Raw genomic sequence first — 22,894 nt, forward strand, 5'->3', positions numbered from 1 at the left:
CTTTGGCCCCTCCTGCTGCTTTCACCTTTCCCCATGGCTCCTCCCAATGCCGAAGACTCCTCCCTGGATTGGCTGTGTGTGTCCAGCTGAGAATTGTCGCCCCATCAGCCCTACTCTTGCACCTTCCCTGGTAGCGCAGTTGGTAAAGAATCCGCCTGCAATGCAGGAGACCCCGGTTTGATTCCTGGGTCGAGAAGATCCTCTAGAGAAGGGATAGGCTACCCACTCCAGTATTCTTGGGCTTCCCTGGTAGCTCAGCTGGTAAAGAATCCGCCTGCAATGCAGGAGACCCTGGTTCGATTCCTGGATTGGGAAGATCCCCTGGAGAAGGGAAAGGCTACCCACTCCAGTATTCTGGCCTGGAGAATTTCATGGGCTGTAGAGTCCATGGGGTCTCAAAGAGTCGGACATGACCGAGCGACTTTCACTCACAACCCTACTGTTAAGTTATGACCTTGTTCATGTCCCAGGTGTCATGGTACTGACTTTTGGAGGAACCATGAGCTAACAGTGCAGCTTCCTTGTAGGGGGAGCAAAGGGGGATTGCACAGAACACCCAGGGCAGGAGAAAGGAGAGAGTCCTCATGCTCACATTCCCCGTTGATTGCTTACTCTGCGGCTTTGACTTTGTCTTTGCTTTCTCTTGTGGGTTCCCTCGTGCTTGTTTATGAGGATTTAGTGAGCAATGCTATGTACAAGGCATCATCCTAGACTGAAAACACAGGAAGAACATCAGGGCCTGACCACAGAGGGTCAGAGCCCTTGTGTCAAGACTGATGTCTTGACTTGATGTCAGTAAACAGTGCATCCCACCCTGGGTGCATACAGTTAGCTTTGCCTCTAGCAGATCCAGAGCAAAATTTGCTTTGGGGTGATTCAAGCTTATTTCACCCCTTCAGCAGCTCATCACGCAGTGTTGGAGTGCTGTAAGGTAGTCCACCTGACTCACTAATGCATTGGGCCCGATCTGGTGAATAGCTGGTAGGCGAGGTCCCTGTCCAGAAAGGGTCCTAGGAACAGTCAGTACCCAGGTGTCCTTTCTTGTAGCTCAATCCACGCCCTCCTCCTCCTTATCCACCATCTCCACTATTATCACTGACTGAAGGCTCATTATATGCCAAGCACTATATTCAATTTCTTCGTTTTGGATTCTTACAATAATCCTGTGAAGATGGCCATCTTGATGTTGTCATTTCAGAGCTGGGGATGTGAATGCCCTGGGGCCGGGGTGGGGTGGGGAATGAAGCACTTGCCCAGGACCACAGAACCAGTAGAGAAGAGCTCAGACTGTCAGACTGAAACCTAGCCTGTCTGAGCCGGGGGTGTGGTGGGCTGAGACACACAGCCAGCTACCCTCCGGTACCTTTCTCAGCACTGGGCCAGGCCCCGGCTCTCTGAGAACACACACTGATTCTTGGCCTCAGACAGTAACAGCTTCTGTGCTTCCGCAGCTCCAGGGGCCCACCCTTCTAGGCAGTTCTACTTGGGCTGGGCAGTGCAGTCTACGATTCAGAGCTGAGGGGCATGGGGCCCATTGCACTTGGTCTGGGTTCTTCAAGTCATGGACCTTCCCTTGAAGGGTGATTTCTCTGGGAGAAGGGTCAACTGGAGGTCCTACTGCAAGGTGGGACCTGCTCAGGGAGTCTGCACGGTATGGCTCCACCCTTGTCACTGCTTGGAAAAAAAATTCCAGCCCCCCTTGGGGCTTCTTGGGGACCTGGGTCAGCAAGAGTTTAGCCCTGTTGGTCCCAGCTGCCATGCTTGTGGCTGAAGACCTGACTGTCCTTCCGTCCAGACTCTGGATGGAAGCCTTGAAGGCTGGGAGCAATTCTGGGATGAGGTGAGCCTGGGGCAGGGCCTGGACTGGAAATGCTTCTGGGCTTCAGGCACTTTATAGAACTGCTTCGTTTATTTGTGAAGGTATTTATCAACCTCATTATGAGGTTTTCATGAGCCTTATTTCCATTTTGCCAGTGAGGACACAGAGGCTCAGACCAATCTAGTGACCTGGCTTAAGGTTATTGGCTACTAAATGCCCACGCCAGGATGTAAACTCAGATTTGCCAGATTCTTCTACCAGACTACTGCTCAGTGCTACTGAGGGCCCTCCAGGAGACCACCCAGCATCCCCCAGCGGGGAGGAGCTCCAGGTCTTTGTGGACATGGGCTTGGTGAGCTCTGTCCCCACCCCGGGGAGGGGGTTGGGTTGGGGGAGGCCAAGGCTTTGCTCACTCTGCCTGCAGCAGCTCCTTCTGGTCCCCGAGGTGAGTTGGGCTGACAAGCACCTCGTCTCAGGTCACTCCACCTCCTCTTGCCTCCCCTTCCAGGGCCTTCTGTGCTGCTGAGGCATGTGATGCTGCAGAACTCGCTCACTGCCTGTACACAACGCTGGTCTGCCCAGCCAGGCATGGAGAGCTGCTGAGCTGTGCCCACAGGCAGACTTGTGCGGATATGGTTGCCCCAGGGGCTAACCTGGAAGTGTTAGGTACGTAAATGTCCTGTTGAGTGAATTTGACTAATGAGAGAAAGCAGGTGGGAAAGATGTGGCTGATAAATTCTCTAATTCTATCCTGATGGGCTGTTCTGCAGTGCAGGACTGTATGTCTCACTGTAGAAGTCTAACATGACCAAGTTGTGGGGTCTTGGTAGATGGTGGCCCGATCAGCAACATGTATGTGCTTTCCCTCCTCCTACATGCCATTTTCTTTTTTCCTTCTATCTTATTTCATTTGGATTGCAACTTCTCCTCTCCAATGAAATGTTGGCATGCAAGACTTGCCCAGGGCTTTGCTTTCTAGGTAACACAGATTAAGCTAATTGTAATAGTAATAATTCCATTTATTTTACTATGTGGCAGCTAAATCACCTTATTGAATCCTCACACTATCCCTATTAAGCAGGTATTATTAGTTGCCTAATTTTAAAGATGAGGAAACTAAGACTCAAAGAAGTTAAGGAACATGCTCATGGCCACATAGCACATAAGATTTAAGTGAAGGTTTAACGTAGTTCTTCTGTTCTTCCAACACCAGAACCTGAACTTGAAACCACCCTCGACTGAAGTCGCCTTTAACCTTTAGAAATGCCAAGGAAACCCGAGTCTCCTGCAAGGAACCACCCGCAAGAGGCTGCCAAGGATGCCTGGGGAGCTGGGGCGCTGCTCAGGAGAGGGCTCTGGGATACTCACGTTGTAAACGCTGGGTTGTACTTTGCACCTCGGTAGTAGGAGTACAGATTGAACATCCCAATCATGAAGGCCACAAATACCATGATGAAAATGACCATGAACTTGAAGATATCTTTCACGGTTCTCCCCAGGGAGATCTGCAGAGGCCCAAAACTCTCGTTGGCTGGCAGGATGTATGCGATTCGAGAGAAGCTCAGCACGACAGCTATTGCGTATAGCCCTTCTGATATGATCTGAGGGTCTGAAGGCCACCACTTGTCCCTGGCTAAAAGAAAACAAGCTGGGTCACTCACTGGGCCACAGGATCTGCTCTGGAAGAGAAACCAGTTAGGCATCTGTAGAGGCCTCTGACCTCATCACTTGTCTGCCTGCCCTTGTTTTTCATCCCAATACACTGAAGGTGCCACCCTCCCTCTTGGCATATGCTGGCTCATCTGTCTAGAGCACCCTCCCCTCACTTCAATCCCAGCCTTCCTTCAAGACCCTGCTCTAGTGTCAGCTCTTTTGGGACGTCCTCTGTGCCCCCCTTCACCCCCCACCCCCCGCCTTCTGGGCAGCCTCCCTGCCCCTCTCTGCTCCCACGGTGGCCTGTGTACGCTCCCGTCATGGCCTTGACCAGGCTGCTTGCTCTCCTGTCTTCCTTCCCAGGGTCTGAGCTCTACAAGCAGGGGTTGTCCCATCACAAGAAGGTGGTGGTGCGGAGCATAGACCTAGGTATCAGGAAGGCCTGAGGTTGCAAGTGGCCTTTCTAGACAGTGGCTAACATTTTTTTTTTTTTCCTGTGAAATCTTTTATTGTCACTTAAAATTTTTTTAAAAATATTTTAATTTTATTGGCGTATAGTTGATTTATAATGTTGTGTTAGTCTCAAGTATCCAGCAATGTGATTCAATCATACATATTTTTTAAAATATTCTTTTCTCACAGAATATTGGATGGAGTTCCCTCTGCTGTGTAGTAGGTCCCTATAGATCATCTACCTTATATATGGTGGTGTGTGTTTTCATTCCAAGCTCCTGATTTGTCCCTCTCCTCTTTGGTAACCATAAGTTTGCATTTGATATCTGTAAGTCTGCTTCCATTTTGTAAATAAGTTGATTTGTATCTTTAAAAAAATTAGATTCCACATATGAGTGTTATATGATATTTGTCTTTCTCTGACTTACTTAGTGTGATAAACTCTAGATCCATCTGTACTGTAGTAAATAGCATTATTTCATTTTTTTATGACTCAGTAACAGTCCACTGTGTATATGTACCACAACTTCTTTATTCATTCCTCTGTCAATGGACATTTAGGTTGCTTCCATGTCATGGCTATTGTGAATCGTGCTGCAATGAACATTGGGGTGCATATATCTTTTCAAATTATGGTTTTCTCTGTGTATGTGACCAGGAGTGGGGTTGCTGGATCATATGGTAGTTCTAATTTTTTTTTAATTACATTTATTTTTAATTGGAGGATAATTGCATTACAATATTGTGTTGGTTTCTGCCATATAAGCATGAAACAGTCATAGGTATACAGATGTCCCCTCCCTCTTGAAAACCTCCCTCTACCCCCCACCCCATCCCCCGCTCTAGGTTGTTACAGAGCGCCTGACTTGAGCTTCCTGTGTCATATAGCACATTTCCACCGGCTGTCTAATTTTGCACATGGATACGTATATGTTTCAATGCTACTCTCACAATTTGTCCCACTCTCTCCTTCCCCCACTGTGTCCACAAATCGGTTCTCTGTGTCTGTGTCTATACTGCTGCCCTGAAAATAGGTTCATCAGTGCCATCTTTCTAGATTCCCTATATATGCATTAATATATCATATTTGTCTTTTAAATTTTTTTCCCATTTATTTTTATTAGTTGAAAGCTAATTACTTTACAATATTGTAGTGGTTTTTGCCATACATTGACATGAATCAGCCATGGATTTACATGTGTTCCCCATCCCGACCCCCCTCCCACCTCCCTCCCCAATATTTGTTTTTCTGACTTCACTCCATATGATAGGCTCTAGGTTCATCTATTTCATTAGAACTGACTCAAATGCATTCCTTTATGGCTGAGTAATATTCCATTGTATCTGTGTACCACAAATTCTTTATTCATTCATCTGTTGATGGACATTTAGGTGGCTTCCATGTCCTAGCTATTGTAAATAGTGCTGCAGTGAACATTGGGGTACATGTGTCTTTTTCAATTATGCTTTCTTCAGGGTATATGCCCAGTAGTGGGATTGTTGGGTCATATGGTAGCTTTATTCCTAGTTAGTGATTGTACCAATTTGTATTCCCACTATCAGTGTAGGTGGGTTCCCTTTTTTTCATACTCTCTCCAGCATTTGTTGTTTACAGACCTTTGATGATGGCCATTCTGATTGGAAAAGGTCAGTTTTCATTTCAATCCAAAAGAAAGGCAGTGCCAAAGAATGTTCAAACTACCACACAATCCCACTCATTTCACATGCTAGCAAAGTAATGCTCAAAATTCTCCAAGCTAGGTTTCAACAGTACAGGAACCAAGAACTTCCAGATGTTCAAGCTAAATTTAGGAAAGGCAGAGGAACCAGAGATCAACTGGCTAACATTCATTGGATCATAGAAAAAGCAAGAGAATTCCAGAAAAACATCTACTTTTGCTTCATTGACTATGCTAAAGCCTTTGACTGTGTGGATTACAACAAACTGGAAAACAACAAACACAGACAACAAACTGGAAAATTTTAAAGAGATAGGAGTACCAGACCACCTTACCTGCCTCCTGAGTAACCTGTATGCAGGTCAAGAAGCAACAGTTAGAACCAGACATGGAACAATGGACTGGTTCCAATTTGGGAAAAGAGTATGTCAAGACTGTATATTGTCACCTTGCTTATTTAACTTATATGCAGAGTACATCATGTGAAATGCTGGGGTGGATGAAGCATAAGCTGGAATCAAGATTGCAGGGAGATATATATCAATAACTTCAGATATGAGAATGACACCACCCTTATGGTAGAAGGTGAACAGGAACTAAAGAGCCTCTTGATGAAGGTCAAAGAGGAGAGTGAAAAAGCTGGCTTAAAACTAAGCCAGCTTAAAACTCAAAAAACTAAGATTGTGGCATCTGGTCCCATCACTTCATGGCAAATAGATGGGGAAACTATAGAAACAGTGAGAGACTTTATTTTCTTGGGCTCCAAAATCACTGCAGATGGTGACTATAGCCATGAAATTAAAAGACACTTGCTCCTTGGAAGAAAAGCTATGACCAACCTAGACAGCATATTATAAAGCAGAGACATTACTTTGCCAACAGAGGTCCATCTAGTCAAAGCTATGGTTTTCCAGTAGTCATGTATGGATGTGAGAGCTGGACCATAAAGAAAGCTGAATGCCAAAGAACTAATGCTTTTGAGCTGTGGTGCTGGAGAAGACTCTTGAGAGTCCCTTGGACTGCAAGGAGATCAAACCAGTCAATCCTAAAGGAAATCAATCCTGAATATTCATTGGAAGGATTGAGGCTGAAGCTAAAACTCCAATACTTTGGCCATCTGATGCAAAGACCCAACTCACTGGAAAAGACACTGATGCTGGGAAAGATTGAAGGCAGGAGGAGAAGGGGACAACAGAGGATGAGATGGTTGGATGGCATCACTAACTCAATGGACATGAGTTTGAGCAGGCTCTGGGAGATGGTGAAGGACAGGGAAGCCTGGCATGCCAAGGTCCATGGGGTCGCAAAGAGTTGGACACGACTGAGTGACTGAACAACAAAAATTCTAACTGGTGTGAGGTAATACCTCATTGTGGTTTTGATTTGTATTTCTCTGATAATCAGTGATGTTGAGCATCTTTTCATGTGCTTTTTGGCCATCTGTATTTTTTCTGTGGAGAACTGTCCACTTAGATCTTCTATCCAGTTTTTGATTGGGTTGTTATTATGAGATACAGCTGCATGAGCTTTTGTATATTTTGGAGATTAATCCCTTGTCATTTGCATTATTCACAAATTTTTCTCCTATTCTGTGGATTATGTTTTCATGTTGTTGATGGTTCCCTTTGCTGTGCAGAAGCTTTTAAGTTGAATTGGGTCCCATTTGCTTATTTATGTTTTTATTTTCATTACTCTAGGAGGTGGATTAAAAAAGATATTGCTATAATTTATGTCAAAGAATGTTCTGCCTATGTTTTCCTCCAAGGGTTTTATGGTACCCAGCCTTACATTTAAGTCTTTGATCCATTTTGAGTTTATTTTTGTGTATAGTGTTAGAGAATGTTCTAATTTCATTCTTTGACATGTAGCTGTCTAGTTTACCCAGCACCATTTATTGAAGAGGCTATCCAGTGACTTTGTAAGCTTCATTTTCCCCATCTGCAAACTGAGGATAATATCATCAACTTTACAGAACTGTGATGAGGATGAAATAAAATCATAAATGTAAAGTGCTTAGCTGGAAAACAAATTGCAGACGACCCAGGGCTCCTTGGGGACAAGGGTCTGGCATATAGCAGGTGCTGATAAATACTTGTTAAATGATTGAATGAAATCCTAACCACAAGTTTAGCCATAAATCAGAACAAATGAGCTCACATGGGGGCCAGGAAGGGGTTTCCCTGGTGGCTCAGAGGTAAAGAATTTGCCTGCATTGCAGGAGTCACAGGAGATGTGGGTTTGATCCCTGGGTCGGGAAGATCCCCTGGAGGAGTGCATGACAACCTACTCCAGTATTCTTTCCTGGAGAATCCCCATGGACAGAGGAGCCTGGTGTGCTACAGTCCATAGGATCACAAAGAGTCAGACAGGACTTAAGTGACAACACACACGGGGGCCAGGAATCTGAAGGTTCTTGCCTGAGAAGATGCTCCTGGGTTTTGTTTCCCAGACAGTGTGTGTCTGGGAGTTGCTCCTTGGTTGAGCTAAGAACCCAAAAGTGGTGACCAGTCATCCAGGCTTGCTATGGCATCCCTGTTCCATGTGGCAAGAGTCCTGGGACTTGTCCTGTGCTGGGGAGATTCTGCTTGTGGTCACTGGTGAGGGTCTGCACCACCCTGCGTGTATTCCTACAGCAGAGCAAACCTGTACAGTATTCCTATTGTAGTTCTGATGGTGCGGAGAGCAGCAGCTTTCTTTAATAAGCTGCCTACTACATGTCAAGACATAAAACAGTGATTTTCAAGTGACATCTTCCTCCTTGGATGGTATGTGTTGGGGGGCATCCCTGGTCATCACAGTGACTGAGTAGGAGTATTATTGGGATGCTAATATCCTGCAGTGTTCCAGACAGACCAGCCATGAGGACTGCCCTGCTGAACAAGTCAATTGAGTCCCTGTTGAGAAATAATAAGTGAAACTTAAATGGAGCAACATAGACAAACCTAAATTAGCCCTTACACTTACATTAGTTGTAATTTTCACAACAGCCCTGTAGAGTAGGTACTATTATTGCCATTCTAAAGATTGGATTTGGGGTATGGGGTCCTTTTCAGAGCCAGATAAGTGCAAATAGTAAGGATATTACATAGTGATTTTTGGCCCCCAAGGGAGATGGAAGAGGAAGGATTTTGTTCTTTATTTGCATAGACTCTGTTAAACAATTACAATAATAAAGGGCAGTAAGAGATCTTTAGTAAGGGAAGCCAGGCCTCTACTTGCCAGAGTTTCATGTAGTGCATTCTAAATTATAAATGGAAATATATAAATTCATGGACTTTGTGTCCTCATCAGTGTCAACTCAGAAAGAGAAGTAGCGGACCAAATGATATTTTTCCAATACATCTGTTGCCCTCTCCATAGATAAATACCACATTTGGATAGCATGAAATAGGACTCAGATTCTTCAAACAGACCCCAAAAGGAATTTTGTTTTCATCTCTCCTTATAATTTATTATTTTAAACCTCAGCTGTAATAATAAAAGCCACTCCTGTAGCCTCTTAAGATAGCTGTTATCTATTAAGATAATCTATTAAGTAAGATAAGCTATTAAGATAGCTGTTATCAGATCCTAGTGAGCCAGTCAGAAGTTTTAGTGAAAAGTATTCAAAAACATCTACTTTATTGACTATGCCAAAGCCTTTGACTGTGTGGATCACAACAAACTGTGGAAAATTCTTCAAGAGATGGGAATACCAGACCACCTGATCTCCCTCTTGAGAAACCTGTATGCAGGTCAGGAAGCAACAGTTAGAACTGACATGGAACAACAGACTGGTTCCAAATAGGAAAAGGAGTACGTCAAGGCTGTATATTGTCACCCTGCTTATTTAACTTATATGCAGAGTACTTCATAAGAAATGCTTGACTGGATGAAGCACAAGCTGGAATCAAGATTGCCGGGAGAAATATCAATGACCTCAGATATGCAGATGACATCACCCTTATGGCAGAAAGCAAACTAAAGAGCCTCTTGATGAAAGTGAAAGAGGAGAGTGAAAAAGTTGGCTTAAAACTCAACATTCAGAAAACTAAGATCATGGCATCTGGTCCCATCACTTCATGGGAAATAGATGGGGAAACCATGGAAAGAGTGAGAGATTATTTTCTTGGGCTCCAAAATCACTGCAGATGGTGACTATAGCCATGAAATTAAAAGACACTTGCTCCTTGGAAGAAAAGCTATGACAAACCTAGACAGCACATTGAAAAGCAGAGACATTACATTGCCAACAAAGGTCCATTTAGTTAAAGCTTGGTTTTTCCAGTAGTCATGTATGGATGTGGGAGTTGGACTAAAAAGGAAGCTGAGCGCCAAAGAATTGATGCTTTTGAACTGTGGTGTTAGAGAAGACTCTTGGGAGTCCTTTAGACAGCATGGAGATCCAACTGATTACTGAAAGGAAATCAGTTCCCAATATTCATTGGAAGGACTGATGCTGAAGCTAAAACTCCAGTACTTTGGCCACCTGATGTGAAGAACTGACTCATTTGAAAAGACTCTGATGCTGGGAAAGACTAAAGGTGGGAGGAGAAGGGGACCACAGAGGATGAAATGGTTGGATGGGATCACTGACTCAATGGACATGAGTCTGAGTAAACTCTGGGAGTTGGTGATGGACAGGGAGGCCTGGTGTGCTACAGTCCATGGGGTCACAAAAAGTTGAACACGACTGAGTGAATTTACTGAACTGATTCAACTTTTATTGGCTGTTAAGAGTTTTGATGGTTGTAAAAGCAAATAGCACTTTGACAATTCAGACAAAGGGATTTTCTTCCTTTTGCAGCTGTTTCTAGGTAAAAAAATTGCAACCTGAAAAACACCTGCCTACTTGGTGCTGTATAATTTGGAAAGGACCACTGCTTGGATGACCACTAGAGGGCACTCTGCCTCCATAACTGGTGCACAAACCAAGCCTTTGAGATGAGAAAGATTTCAAGGGCACAGGGTGAACCACAATGCAAGGGCAATAAAGTGCAAAGCTTTGGACTGGGTGTGACTTTAATACAATCCATAAAAGAAACAGAAGTCACCAGTGAACAGTACTGTGGCTTGAATCACAGACCTAAGAAAAGTATTCAATGCAGTATCAAGATTCTCTCATCTTTCCTTAACGAACCCTGAGCAGCATAGAAAATATACAAGCCCATGCTTTTAAAATGTCTGGATTTCCTAAACCAACAAATGAAGAGGGGATGATTTGTAATTCTGCAAGACTCCATTTCTTAATTGGGGGGGGGGTTCCCACATTTACATTTAACATAATCTGCCTACCTCAATCTACATTGAATATGGGCAACAACTCAACTTTTATGTTAAGGGGCCACAGATCTTCTGCAGATCATTGCTGCACTGGATCATGAAGATTCTGTGGTCATAAGCACCATGTGGCTTTCATATAACAGGGACATTTGACACTCAAACCTTCATGATGTAGGGGCTGCCACTGTAATGTCCAGCTAATTGACTGGTAACAACAGATATCTATTGTTTCTTCTCCCCCACTCATCTTTCTCCTTTAGTACAGAAGATATAATGACTGAGCAAGAAAATGACCCCACAGGTAGTAGGGATAATAACTGTTACTATTAGTGAGCATTTAATATTTCAGAACACAGTGCAAAATTTTTCATGTGTACTATCTTATTTAACCCTCAACACAAACTTTCTGACATATGCATTATCCCACTTTTACATATAGGAAAATTGAGGGTCAGAAAAATTAAGCAAACAAGTCTTTACAGTAAGCTACAGAAGTAGGATTTGAGTCCAGGTCTCTCTAACTCCAAAGCCTGGGAACATAAAGGCTATGCCAAACTGCATTGTTTTCATTTCATGTTGAACAAGAATCCCTTGCTATCCAAGGCAATCCTGTATTTCTGGGAACATTATAAACCATGCCATGAAAACCTATTGCTTCATCAATAAAATAGGAACAACAAAAATAACCTTTCCATGGGGCTGTTGCAAGGACTGAAGTTTATAGTGTAAAATGTTTATACAGTTCCTGACATCTAAGTGGGTCCTTGATAAATGCTATAACTCTTACTATTATTACTAAAAATTCAATCTAGTACCTAACATTGTATGGCCTTGTGATTTGAAAGAACTAAGGCACCTTCTAAGAACATACCTTATCATGAGAAAATAATTTTTGAACTGGGAAAGCAAGACTTATTCTTGCACAGAATACAGGGATCCAGTAAGGTAGGAAAAACTCCGGGATCCACATCAAAAATGATTTTTCTTAAAAAAAAAAAAAAAAACAGAAAAGAAAAGAATCCCACGGAGGCTCCAATAGTCTTTCCAAAACAAATCCATCCTTTCCAACACAAATTGAAAACAAAACAAAACAAAACAAAAAACAACAAAGCATACAACACAAATTGATACATTTCTCATAGTCATTAATTCCACATTCTATTGCTAGTTTATTGCAGGGACCAGGACTTCCTTGGGAGATGGTGAGGACGGTCTGCTTTGACATTAGAAAAAACCAAAGTGGGCCACAGCCACGTTATAAACCACCAACAGCCGAACACCCAAGCTCCTGGCCACGCCCTGCAAACAAGCCAATCAACGCGCAGCAGAACACCTGCAGACTCATCCTCACCGCAACTTCCGACTCACCGTAGGTGAAGTAGGCCACTTCCGGCGGAAGTGAGACGTTGTGGAGCGTGTCGTCCTGCACGTGCTGGTCCACGTACAACTGGGCCTCACTGGCCTTCAGGAACGCCATGAACCTCGCGGTGAAGGAGGCCACGAAGATGGACAGCATCCCGAAATCCAAGAGGTTCCACAGGTGCAGCACGTACTCCCGCGGCCCCTCCTCCCAGATTTCCTTGCATTCGGACCAGATCATTCCTGCGGGAGAGTGAGAAGGTCAGGCTCGTTGTTCTCAGTTCTCAGGGTGTGTGTGACCACAGGGTCCACGGAGGGGACCAGGGGGCAGGTGTAAACGTAATAAGCTCTTTGGAGCTTGGGATGTTGAGAGCCAGCAGTGCACAAAAATATGCTTTCAAAGGCAGATGTAGACTTAGGAAATTCTCAGGCTGCAAGAATTTGTGCCACCTGTCCTGCTTACAGAGAAATCATCTCCAGGTGTGAGGAGAGAATTCTCATCTGTTGATAGATTCCTGGAGGTAATATGTGAGAAATATAAAGGCTGACATTTGTAAGACTATTTTAAGAACTAGAAGGTTATAAGTAATCATACAGTTCTAAACTAAGTATAATGAAACTGACGTCCGGGAATGGGAAAGGGTTTTCCCAGTTATGATCTAGAACCCAGTTCCCCTAATTCCCTGATTAGCTCGCTTTCCTTTGTATTTCTGTGAATGTTTCAGGTTCCTCCTGCCTCTCCTGGAACGGTTTGTTTTGGTTATTAGTTTTGTTTTTTCCTTACTCTTTTACAACTTACTGGATTTTAAAGACTTGTGTCTTCATTGTTACATAGTAAACAATGTAGAAATCAATAAGATGTTGCTAGCTCCCCCACCCCGCCTCAAAGTCAGTCTCATGAGGTAGCCTAGACTAATAACTCGAGTGTGTATACCTGCATGATTCAATATGGTAGCCACTAGTCCCATGTGGCTACTGAGCACTCCAAATGCGGCCAGTTAAATTGAGGGATGCTACATATATAAGTATAGAATACGTGCCAAATTTCAAAGACTTTACACAAAAAATGTAAAATATTTCAACAGTTTAAAATTTCAATCACATGTTGAAATACCAATATTTTAGATATATTGGGTTAGATAAAATCTATTATTAATTTCAGCTTTTATAATGTAGCTATCAGAAAATTTAAAATTGTGGCTTATGATGTGGCTTGCCTTATATTTGTACTGAATAGTGCTTTTCTCTACCGTTATCTTCACTGATTATTAAAAGTAAATTGGTTTAGATGATTAAAAATAAATCACTCAGTAACATTTGGATAATAAACATTTTATAATACACATTTATTATCATTTATACATAATGTGTACATATTCTATATATATGTATTAACTCCCTCAAATCTTTACAATAAGCCTATGAAGTGCATTCTGTTATTATCGCAGTTTTACAGTTAACATATTCTTAGCCATAGTGAGGATATTCTCCAGATAGGAGGCAGGAGATCTGAAATTTGAGTCTGAAAGGTCTTGCCCAAGAGTCCATACTCTTGACCACTATGGTTTTTGCTCCTCCAGGAAATAGAATTGGGTTGAAAGCAGCTAATGAAGGAAAAGTTTTCCCTGGTGGCTCAGATGGTAAAGAATCTGCCTTACAATGCAGGAGACTTGGGTTCAATCCCTGGGTTGGGAAGATCTCCTGGAGACAAGAATGGCTACCTACTCCACTATTCTTACTTGGGAAATCCCATGGACAGAGGAGCCTGGTATTCTACAGCCTGTGGGGTCACAAAGATTCAGTCGGACATGACTGAGCAGCTAACACTTAATGAAGGAAAAAGACTCTTGAATGTTTTCTAATTAACATCAAAGAGTTTATAGCTACTCAGACACAGGAAAGATTTGATGCAGAACTAGCCCATTCTATATCATGTTACACTTCATCTGCTTACTTAGGAGGTTAATGTGGTAAAAGAATCACTAACTGGTTGGTTAGTGAGACAGTTCCAGCTCACTGATCACATGTTCCCTAAAGGTTAACACCGCCAGCCTCTTGGCACCCTCCTGGCTCCTGAGCATCAAATATGGATGACCTGTCTTCTCCAATTCCTCCTGCCTCTCCCACAGCTGTTTAGAGAAGTTGTGGCTTTGTTTAATGAAAAAGATTCTAAGAGCTGCATGTTTGTATCAAATTGGAGTCTCTGCAAAAGGAAATGTCCCAAAACATTGAAAATCTTTTTACAAGACTCCCACCACCACACACACCTTGTTGTTCCCTGGTTTTTATCTTCACAAAGCCATACTTCCAAAGCTTACACTTTGAAAATTTTTGTGGTAATTCAGTGAAGTAAAATTTCTCTAACACTGAAATGTACTTTCATCTGTGCCCGTTCAAATAGGTTTTTAAAGTATGTTACCGGAAAAACCATTACAGCCTGGAAAAAATAATGTTTGTTGCTTTCCTCTATGCACCTGCCCCCTCCCCCTGATAATTAAAATTCCTAATGTCTTGGTGGACTGCTTTTAGCTGAGCACTAGGAGAATTACAGGCTATCAATTACCTTAATTCAGGAAGCCCTTGGTTCAGTTCTACCTCGGTCACTTTTTGGGTGTGTGACCTTGGATAAGTTCCTTGATTTTCTTGAAATTTTGATGTAATTTCCAGCACTAAAAGTTCTGTAAATCTGAAATGCAAATTATTTACAGTAAACTGACTTTTCTGACCAACATAGAGGCACCTCATTGGGGACTGCAAATCATTTCCTCCATGGTCCAGCGCCCATGTCAGTCTTCCCAGATTTACATATTAACTTACCCAGACTAATTTAAATTATTCTAAGGCCAGGAGTAAGAGTAGCATGGGCCCAAGGGTTTGAGCAACAGGAATGCTTAACGAAAAAAGAAATGTGTGAAATTAAGTACTTTAGTGAGTGAAATCAGGTTTCCTGCTTCCAAGGTACTGAGGGTAGTTCAGCATTTTATATCCAAGCTGAGCCCCCTGGACTCCTGCCCCGAGCATGTCAATCTGGTGAGGATATGGAGCCCAGGGGCTTAGAGGGTAAGGATGTTGGGCACTGGAGCCTCCTTCAGGCAACCCCTTCACTCAGGGATGTCTGGAGCGAAGAGAGCAAAGTCACTGGTAATTAATGGGGATGACTGGCAGGGGAACAGATTGAGACATGCTGGGAAGCCTTGAGGGAAATGAGTAGCTTTTCATTCAGGCAGGTTCTAAGTAAGGCCTGCAGGCTGCTGAGATGGGGCTTGACACTTTAAAAGGCTGTTCACCCCGATCCCTGCCTCAGATGGTTTTCAGAAGGGAATCCCCCTTCAGATTCCTGTGAGACTTAACTGTGTGAACTCCTTAAATGGCCATAATCCCTTCCTCTACATAGGGTTTCTCTACACTGTCTCTGGACCCCCAGACCACCTCCTGGGAGGCTTGTCTGTTCTTCTGGGTTACCTTCTGATTATTGAGTCGGGGCTTAGGCATTCTGTTAACTCACAGGCAGGAGAATATACCAAGAAGCCCTCAACCTTCAAGCCCTAACATCCAAACTCCAGGCAGGTCCTTTGCAACAGATCTGGGTCTCAAGCTCATTTAAGGTTCATTTGTTTTTCAGGCAAGGAGATGGTATTAATAGATTCAAAAATTTTCTAACAAAGCTCATCTTCTCCCCTGACTTTTAGTAGCTAATCATTGTTGAGCATCCTCTAGGTGCCAGGCCCTGTGCTAAGCCCTTTTCTAATTCTAAAGCTTCCTTACAGCCTGGTAGGTGCCTCCTCTAATTGTCTCCACTTTACAGATGGACAGACTCATGTACAAAGATGACAAGTAAATTATCCAGAGTCTCAGTGAGTTCAGGACCCTCTTTCCACTGCACTGTCGCCCGCCTCCCCAGCGCCCCGCATGCTCTCTACTAGGCGCAGACTTACTGTCACTGTTCAGGAACTCATTCACCACTTAATGGACAGTATTGAGCTCCGACTTTGTGCCAGGGACCATTCTAGGGGTATAGCAGCCAAGAAGATGCTTCCCCCCAAACACGGTCTAGTGCTAGAGACAGGTGTGTCTACAAACAGTAGTGCTACAAGGTGACAGATGCTGTAATAAGAATGTCCAGGAGACTGCATGGACACACAGGGATAGGAGCAGTCAGTAGTAGAGTCATGAGACCCAGCACAGTGCCTGTAATAACATACTTCTGACTGAATGAAGTAGGTGACTCCTGGCATGAGGAGTTAGCTGGGGGAAGGAGCAGGGGCTGAAAGGCCGTGTCCATGAGGGAGAACAGGCTATTCTAGGAAACTGCAGGAGGCTCAGTATGGCTTAAGGGTTGGTAGGGATAAGGGACTGGAGATTGGCATCAGAGAAGGTTAGTGAAGGCCCAGTAGATCCTGAAACGCTTTCCTTCAGACCTTGAGGGGGAGACGAGGCAGCTCAATATCTAGATAGTCACCCTGAGCAGCCAGATAGCTCCTGAAGGTGATAAATGGATCAGTAATGTGGTCTGATTTGCTGGGAGAAATTTTGGCAGTTTGGTTGAAGTAGTCTGTTTGGAAATCTTACCTAAATCAATGAAGAAACCATCAAAGGAATGACTTGGGTGAGAAACAGCTCATTTTCTTTGGCAGTTTTATTCTTGGTCAAACTTACATGTATGATTCTGCAGCTAAGGCTTAGCACTGCCCTCAGAGAGTTTGTAATCTGTGGTGGGTAGGCCGAGGGGGCAACTTGATCCTCACATTTATACACGTGAGAGCTGAAATTTAGCGAGGCTGAGCCACCAAGGAGGAAGGGACACAGTCAGGCCTGGGTCTCTTGATAACCAGTCTCAAGCTCTTTCCTCCTCGCCTCCTTAAGTGTGTTTTCCTACTTTGCTAGACTTTTACATCTCCATCAATTGGGCTTTCAACTGGGGTGGCTGTTTAAGAAAACACTGCCAGGTTCTCTGTAAGAGTTGGGTTGAGAGAGTCTTCATGACATAATTCTCTTCCTAGATGGAGAAGGGACCTGCATAGTGGAGAGGCTTCCTGCCCTCCAAGCTCCATGGCTTTCTGCAGACCACAAATGTTATAGTCCTCTGGTGAGCATTGGTCTAGCCATAGTCTCTAACTCACATGATGGATTATCAGCTCTTTCCTTTACCCCAGAGTGACTGCTAATGACTGCTAATGAGATAGGCAAGAAAGATATGTCCTATGGTATAAACTGATGTTGGAGATTCTTCAGGCCAAGGGTCTATGATTTCTGGTTTACTTGGTCGTTTCCAAGCAGGTCGTCTTACAGCTCTAGAGAACACACATGTCTGCTCCAAATTCGTCTCTCCTTCCTATGTTGTGCTTTTCTCGCGTCTTCCTTGATACCGTGCCCTGGTTTTCCTTCTATCTTTGCATGTAATCTTAATCTCCTTGTGGCTTCCATCTCCTCTGCCCTTACTTTAAATCTCCTGGATTTATAATCCAGAAGTGTCTCAAAACTCTGCTGGTAATCAAGTAAAGCATCTGGAGTTCAGGAAGAATATATTTCTGATTGGGTTTGACCCTTCCATAGAATTGTACAGCAGAAGAAGAACAACCCACATGCCCAGTAGAGATTTGGAGAAGCAATAGATCATTGACCTGCTATGTGGCCATTGAAAGAGGTAATTGGGAATACCAGATATCCACATGGAGTGAGAGCTAACAGAAGATGAAAAGAGCTACAATTTGTTTGATTACAGAAATGCTAATATTAATTGGGGCTTCCAGGTGGCACAGTGGTAAAGAATCTGTCTGCCAATGCAGGAGATGCAAGAGACACAGATTCAATCCCTGGGTCAGGAAGATACCCTGGAGAAGGAAATGGCAACCCACTCCAGTCCACTCCAGTATTCTTGCCTGGAAAATCCCATGGACAGAGGAGCCTGGTAAGAAACAAAAGAAAGCATGTAGAAAAAGAGAAGAGGGGACTAGGAGGGCAGTGAGTGGGGGAGGACCTTGCATTTTTTTAAATAGGTCAGTTAAAAAAAGACTTCACTTAGAAAAGGATACTTTTGAACACAGACCTGAGGAGGTGAGGAAGTGAGCCATGGCACTGCCCTTGGGGGAAACCCTTAGGCAGAGGGACCAGCCTAAGTCAAGGTTCTGAGGCAGAGACAGTTTGAAGCAAGGAGGCAGGTGGCGCTAAGAGAGAGCAAGAGAGGTGGGAGGTGGTGGGAGATGAGGGCACAGAGGTGGAGGGCTGAGTCCTTTACAGGGACAGTAGCTCTCACGCTGGGGGAGACGGGATGGCATTAAAGAGTTGGGAGGCCAAGGAATGCAATCTGATTACGTTTTCAGTGGATCTCTAGCTCCTGCGCTGAGCATCTGCCGAGGCACGGGGGTGATAAGGGCAGAAGCAGGGGCACCTGGACAAGGCCCCTCAGCTCTTAGTGATCAGCCCCTCTCTCCATCTCTGCGGGAGCCAGCTGAACTTGTTAGGGTCCTAAGTCCTGTCCAGTCCTGGTCGAGAGGGAGTCATGGTTTGGGTGTTTGTATAGCCAGTCTGTCCGAAGGACCACATTCCTGAGTCTTGGGGGAGGAGAACCGTGTGCTGTGTTTCTGTGTTTCTCCTGGCAGCGCCTGGGAGTAGTGCTTGAGGCCTTTTTCAGTGAGGGCCTGCTGCCAGTTCAAGCCTCTCCAAGTCTGAGCAGAGGTCAGGTCAGATTGTGGACCTTAGGGTTTGCCCGCCCGAAGAGAGCAGTGAACGTCGTGCTCAGTGTCTTTCTAAGGCTGTTAGTAGCAGTAGTAATATTGAATAATTAAAGAACTCCAGGAAGTATTTAGAGTCAAGATAACATTCGTCTTATTTTTAGAACTGCTTCCCTGGTATCTGGCACAGCGCCTGGTATATAATATAATGCTTAATAACTAGAATGGATTTGTGGAGGAAAAAATTGAGAAAATGGAAACAATGCTAACAGAAGACTTACATGTGCAAGTGCGTTTACCACTGCCCCTACCAGCCTACCTACTCTGTGCCCTCAATGCCACCTTCCTCCTGGTACAGTAGAGGAGGCTTCCGCACTCCTGCTGAGGGCTAGCCCTCCGCTGGCCTGCTGGGTCCCATCCCCTCTCGCTACTCAGGAACTTTGCTTCTGAAGTCAGTGGTCAGTCCTCAGGCCTCCTGTCACCTGATCTGTTGGCACCATTCTACATACGTGATCAGTCCGTGGGTCCTGACAGTGACTTGGTTGGCTTCTCGGACACCACTCTTTTACTTCAGTCTCCTTTGCTGGATAAGATTCTTCTTGTTTCCCCATCCTTTAACTACTGCTGTGCCAGAGGGCTTGGTTCTCGCTTCATCCATTCACATTCACAGTTGAGGTATTGCATATAATTTACTTTCAATAGACTGACATGCCCAAGTAATGTTTCCCACCCCAGCCTCTCTGAACTTCAGCATGTATATCCAGTTTGCTACTTGACATTTCCACTTGGAGATCTAATAGATAATCTCAACTGAACTCTTGATTTCCATGTCTGTCTTCAAACTGCTCCTTCCCTGGTCTTTCCTGCGTTATTTGTTGTTCAGTCACTCAGTTGTGTCCAACTCTTTGCGACCCCATGGACTGCAGCATGCCAGTTTCCCTTTCCTTCACTATCTCCGAGAGTTTACTCAAACTCATGTCCATTGACTTGAGATGCCATCCAACCATCTCATCCTCTGTCACCCTCTTCTCTTCCTGCCCTCAATCTTTCCCAGCATCAGGTTCTTTTCCAGTGAGTCAACTTTTTGCATCAGGTGACCAACGTATGGGAACTTCAACTTCAGCATCAGTCTTTCCAATGAATATTTAGGGTTGATTTCCTTTAGGATTGACTGGTTTGATCTCCTTGCTGTCCTAGGGATTCTCAAGAGTCTTATGCAGCACCACAGTTTGAAAACATCAATTCTTCCACACTCAGCCTTGTTTATGGTCCAACTCTCACAGCCTTACATGACTACTGGAAAAATCATAGCTTTGACTAGACGGACCTTTGTCACCAAAGTGACGTCTTTGCTTTTTAATACGCTGTCTTGGTTTGTCATAGCTTTTCTTCCAAGGAACAAGAGTCTTTTAATTTCATGGCTGCAGTTCCTGCCTTAGAGAAAATATCTATTATACCTTACTTGAACTAAAACACTTGGAATTTTCTTTGACCACCTTTCTCTTACACCCCACAGACAGTCCAGTAGCAATTACTATTATTGGTTTTACCTCCAAAATATAACCTACTCTACTGCCTCCCCCAAATCAGCCATTTTCCACCTGAATTAGTGCAGTGGCCTCCTAACTGGTTTCCCTGTTTCTGCTCTTGTCCCAGAATCATCTGCTCTCTACCCAGCAGCCTGCAGTCCACTAGAAAATGAAGTTGTGGGATGTCACTTCTGTGGTCAGAACTACCCAGTCACTTCTGGTCATCTCAGCTCTGCACCGTGGCCTCCATGGCCTGTGTGATTGGCCCTGTCTGTCCCTGTGACCTCTTCTCTGCCCTCTCTCCCTTACTGATTCTGCTGCAGCCACACTAGTTTCTCTGCTGTCCTCAGACATTGCCAGCTTGCTCCTGAATCTAAGCCTTCGACACATACTGAACTGTCTGTCTGGGATGCTTTTCACCCAGATGCCTGCAAAGGCTGCTTTCTTTCTTCCTTCAGGTCTCTGTTCACATTTCATCTCATCAAAGGGGGCAGGTGAGAGAGCCTCCTCTTACCAGCTCGACTCCTCTGATACGGCAAAATGTGGACAGAGACCTGGAGGAGGAGAGGAAGGAAGCTAGGCAGATATTTATTCAATTTATCTTCTCAAAGGCATTTGAATCCTGACTGGGTATTTGAACATAGATTATTCATTTTCTTTTATGTTTGTAGTTCTGTTTTAGAAAAAGAATCCCGATTTCTATTATCTGTCATGGTGAAGCAGTAAACTGGGGAAAAAAAGAAACTATTTTCAGATGTTGGAAATAGCACAGCTCTGTGATCCTTAGTGAAGAGAAGCAAGCAAGATAAGTCACATGATAGCCCTGTCTTTTTTTTTTAATAGAGGCACATTTCAATGTGCAAGGTGTAGAGAGGGATCCTAGAAGCATAGCAGCAGTTCCAATGAAGTGAAGAGACAGAGACTGGAGTTCAGGAAGGTTGAAGTGGTTAGATGTTATATGGCAGGGTTCCAGAGAGAAAGGTACTTTGCAGAACCAAAAACCCAAAACCAAACACAAACAAAACGAGTCCAGAAATTTACATAAGTAAATTACATAAGTAAAATCCTTTTGAATGTTCCCTTAATATTAAGTCACGAATGCATAGAGTAAAACTCTACAAACAACCACCAGAGAGCTGTAAGCAGAATCATTTCTAAGGCTCAGAAACTGTTCACCCAGAGTGGAGAGATGTTTGAGCTCTGCCCCTTCAGAATTGAGAGCCTTTGTTGATTATTGAGGCCATTTAGTAGTGACCCCAGATGTGTGTCTCTAGTACAGGGATAATCAATCCTATTGTAAAGCTTCTCCAGATCCACTCTGAGAAAGTCTGAAAAGGATCAAACTCATCTGTAAGAATTTAATAGCCTGTCAGAATAAAACAAAATATCTCTTTGAAGACAATAAAATCTAAATGCTGAACAATATAGCATATGATGTGTCCATCATTCAATCAGAAATTACTAACTCACCAAGATAATAGGAAAAAATGATCCATGTCCAGAGAAAGTTTAGTCAGTAACCCAAAAATGATAGAAATGATGAAATTAGGACTTTATAACAGTTCTTACTATAAATACGTACATTATGTTCAAGGATTTAAAGGAAAACACAAACACTACAAAGAGGGAAATAAAAGTTATAAGAGGGAACCAAGTGGAACTTAAAGGGTTGAAAAATACAATATTTGAAATGAAAAATTAATTGGTTGAAGATCAAAATCAGATGATTCAGAAAACATGTCAGTGAACTTGCAGCACATAACGATTGGAAAAAAGTAAACGAGAAATTTTCTTTTAGTATACACACAAAATGTTTGTAAATGAAATTTTATGAAACCTAGGGTTTGGCTCAAAATTTTACAGAGTTGGGAGAAGGGAAGTAGGATGAAGCAAAGATTAGCTTTGATTTGCTAATTGTTGAAGATGCGAGATTGGCTCAAAGGGTTTATTATAATCTTTTGATACTTCCAATTCTTAAAATAATTTACAATAAAAGTTTGAAAAATATAATCTAGTAAGAAAAAGTAGTTAGAATCTTTCTTTTGTCTCAAATGTGATAGAAAGTAGGTCAATGAAAAATAAGCCTTCCCCTTCATAATACTAATGATGTAACGGTCTTGAAAACTCAGCTTTGCTTTGATGGGTAGAAGCTGGAAGCTGGGACTTCTGTAGCTAGAGATGCTTCCTCTTATTGTGATAATGCCCTGATACCCAGGAAGAGAAATATGGAATCAGGAAGACGTCATGGCCTAGTAGGAGAATCATGGTAACATATGATAGGATACCCACTTAAGGGGGAATATGCTTGCACTTACTAGTCTTATACCTGCTGTCCAGATGAGATAAGTGAGGGAATGGTGCTGTAAATCCTTTGTTTTATTCATAAACTCAACATATGAGTTTTTTTTTTTTTAAGAAAACGATATCTTGATTTGGGTTGCTATAATGAAGTTGCACAGACTGAGTGTC

At 43.4% G+C, this 22,894-nt stretch overlaps 1 protein-coding gene across 1 annotated transcript in view; it reads right to left on the reverse strand.

Annotated features, from left to right (window-relative positions):
• Positions 1 to 22,894, reverse strand: part of TRPC7 (transient receptor potential cation channel subfamily C member 7) — a 98,096-nt gene that overhangs the window by 28,604 nt on the left and 46,598 nt on the right. The window contains exons 5-6 of the mRNA XM_070457979.1: positions 12,235 to 12,468; positions 3,188 to 3,452 (exon numbers count right to left, since the gene is read on the reverse strand). Of these exons, the coding sequence (XP_070314080.1) occupies positions 3,188 to 3,452; positions 12,235 to 12,468 (499 nt within the window). The remainder of the gene's footprint in view (positions 1 to 3,187; positions 3,453 to 12,234; positions 12,469 to 22,894) is intronic.

This window comes from Odocoileus virginianus, chromosome 3 (genome assembly GCF_023699985.2).
Source record: "Odocoileus virginianus isolate 20LAN1187 ecotype Illinois chromosome 3, Ovbor_1.2, whole genome shotgun sequence".
Taxonomy (NCBI): domain Eukaryota; kingdom Metazoa; phylum Chordata; class Mammalia; order Artiodactyla; family Cervidae; genus Odocoileus; species Odocoileus virginianus.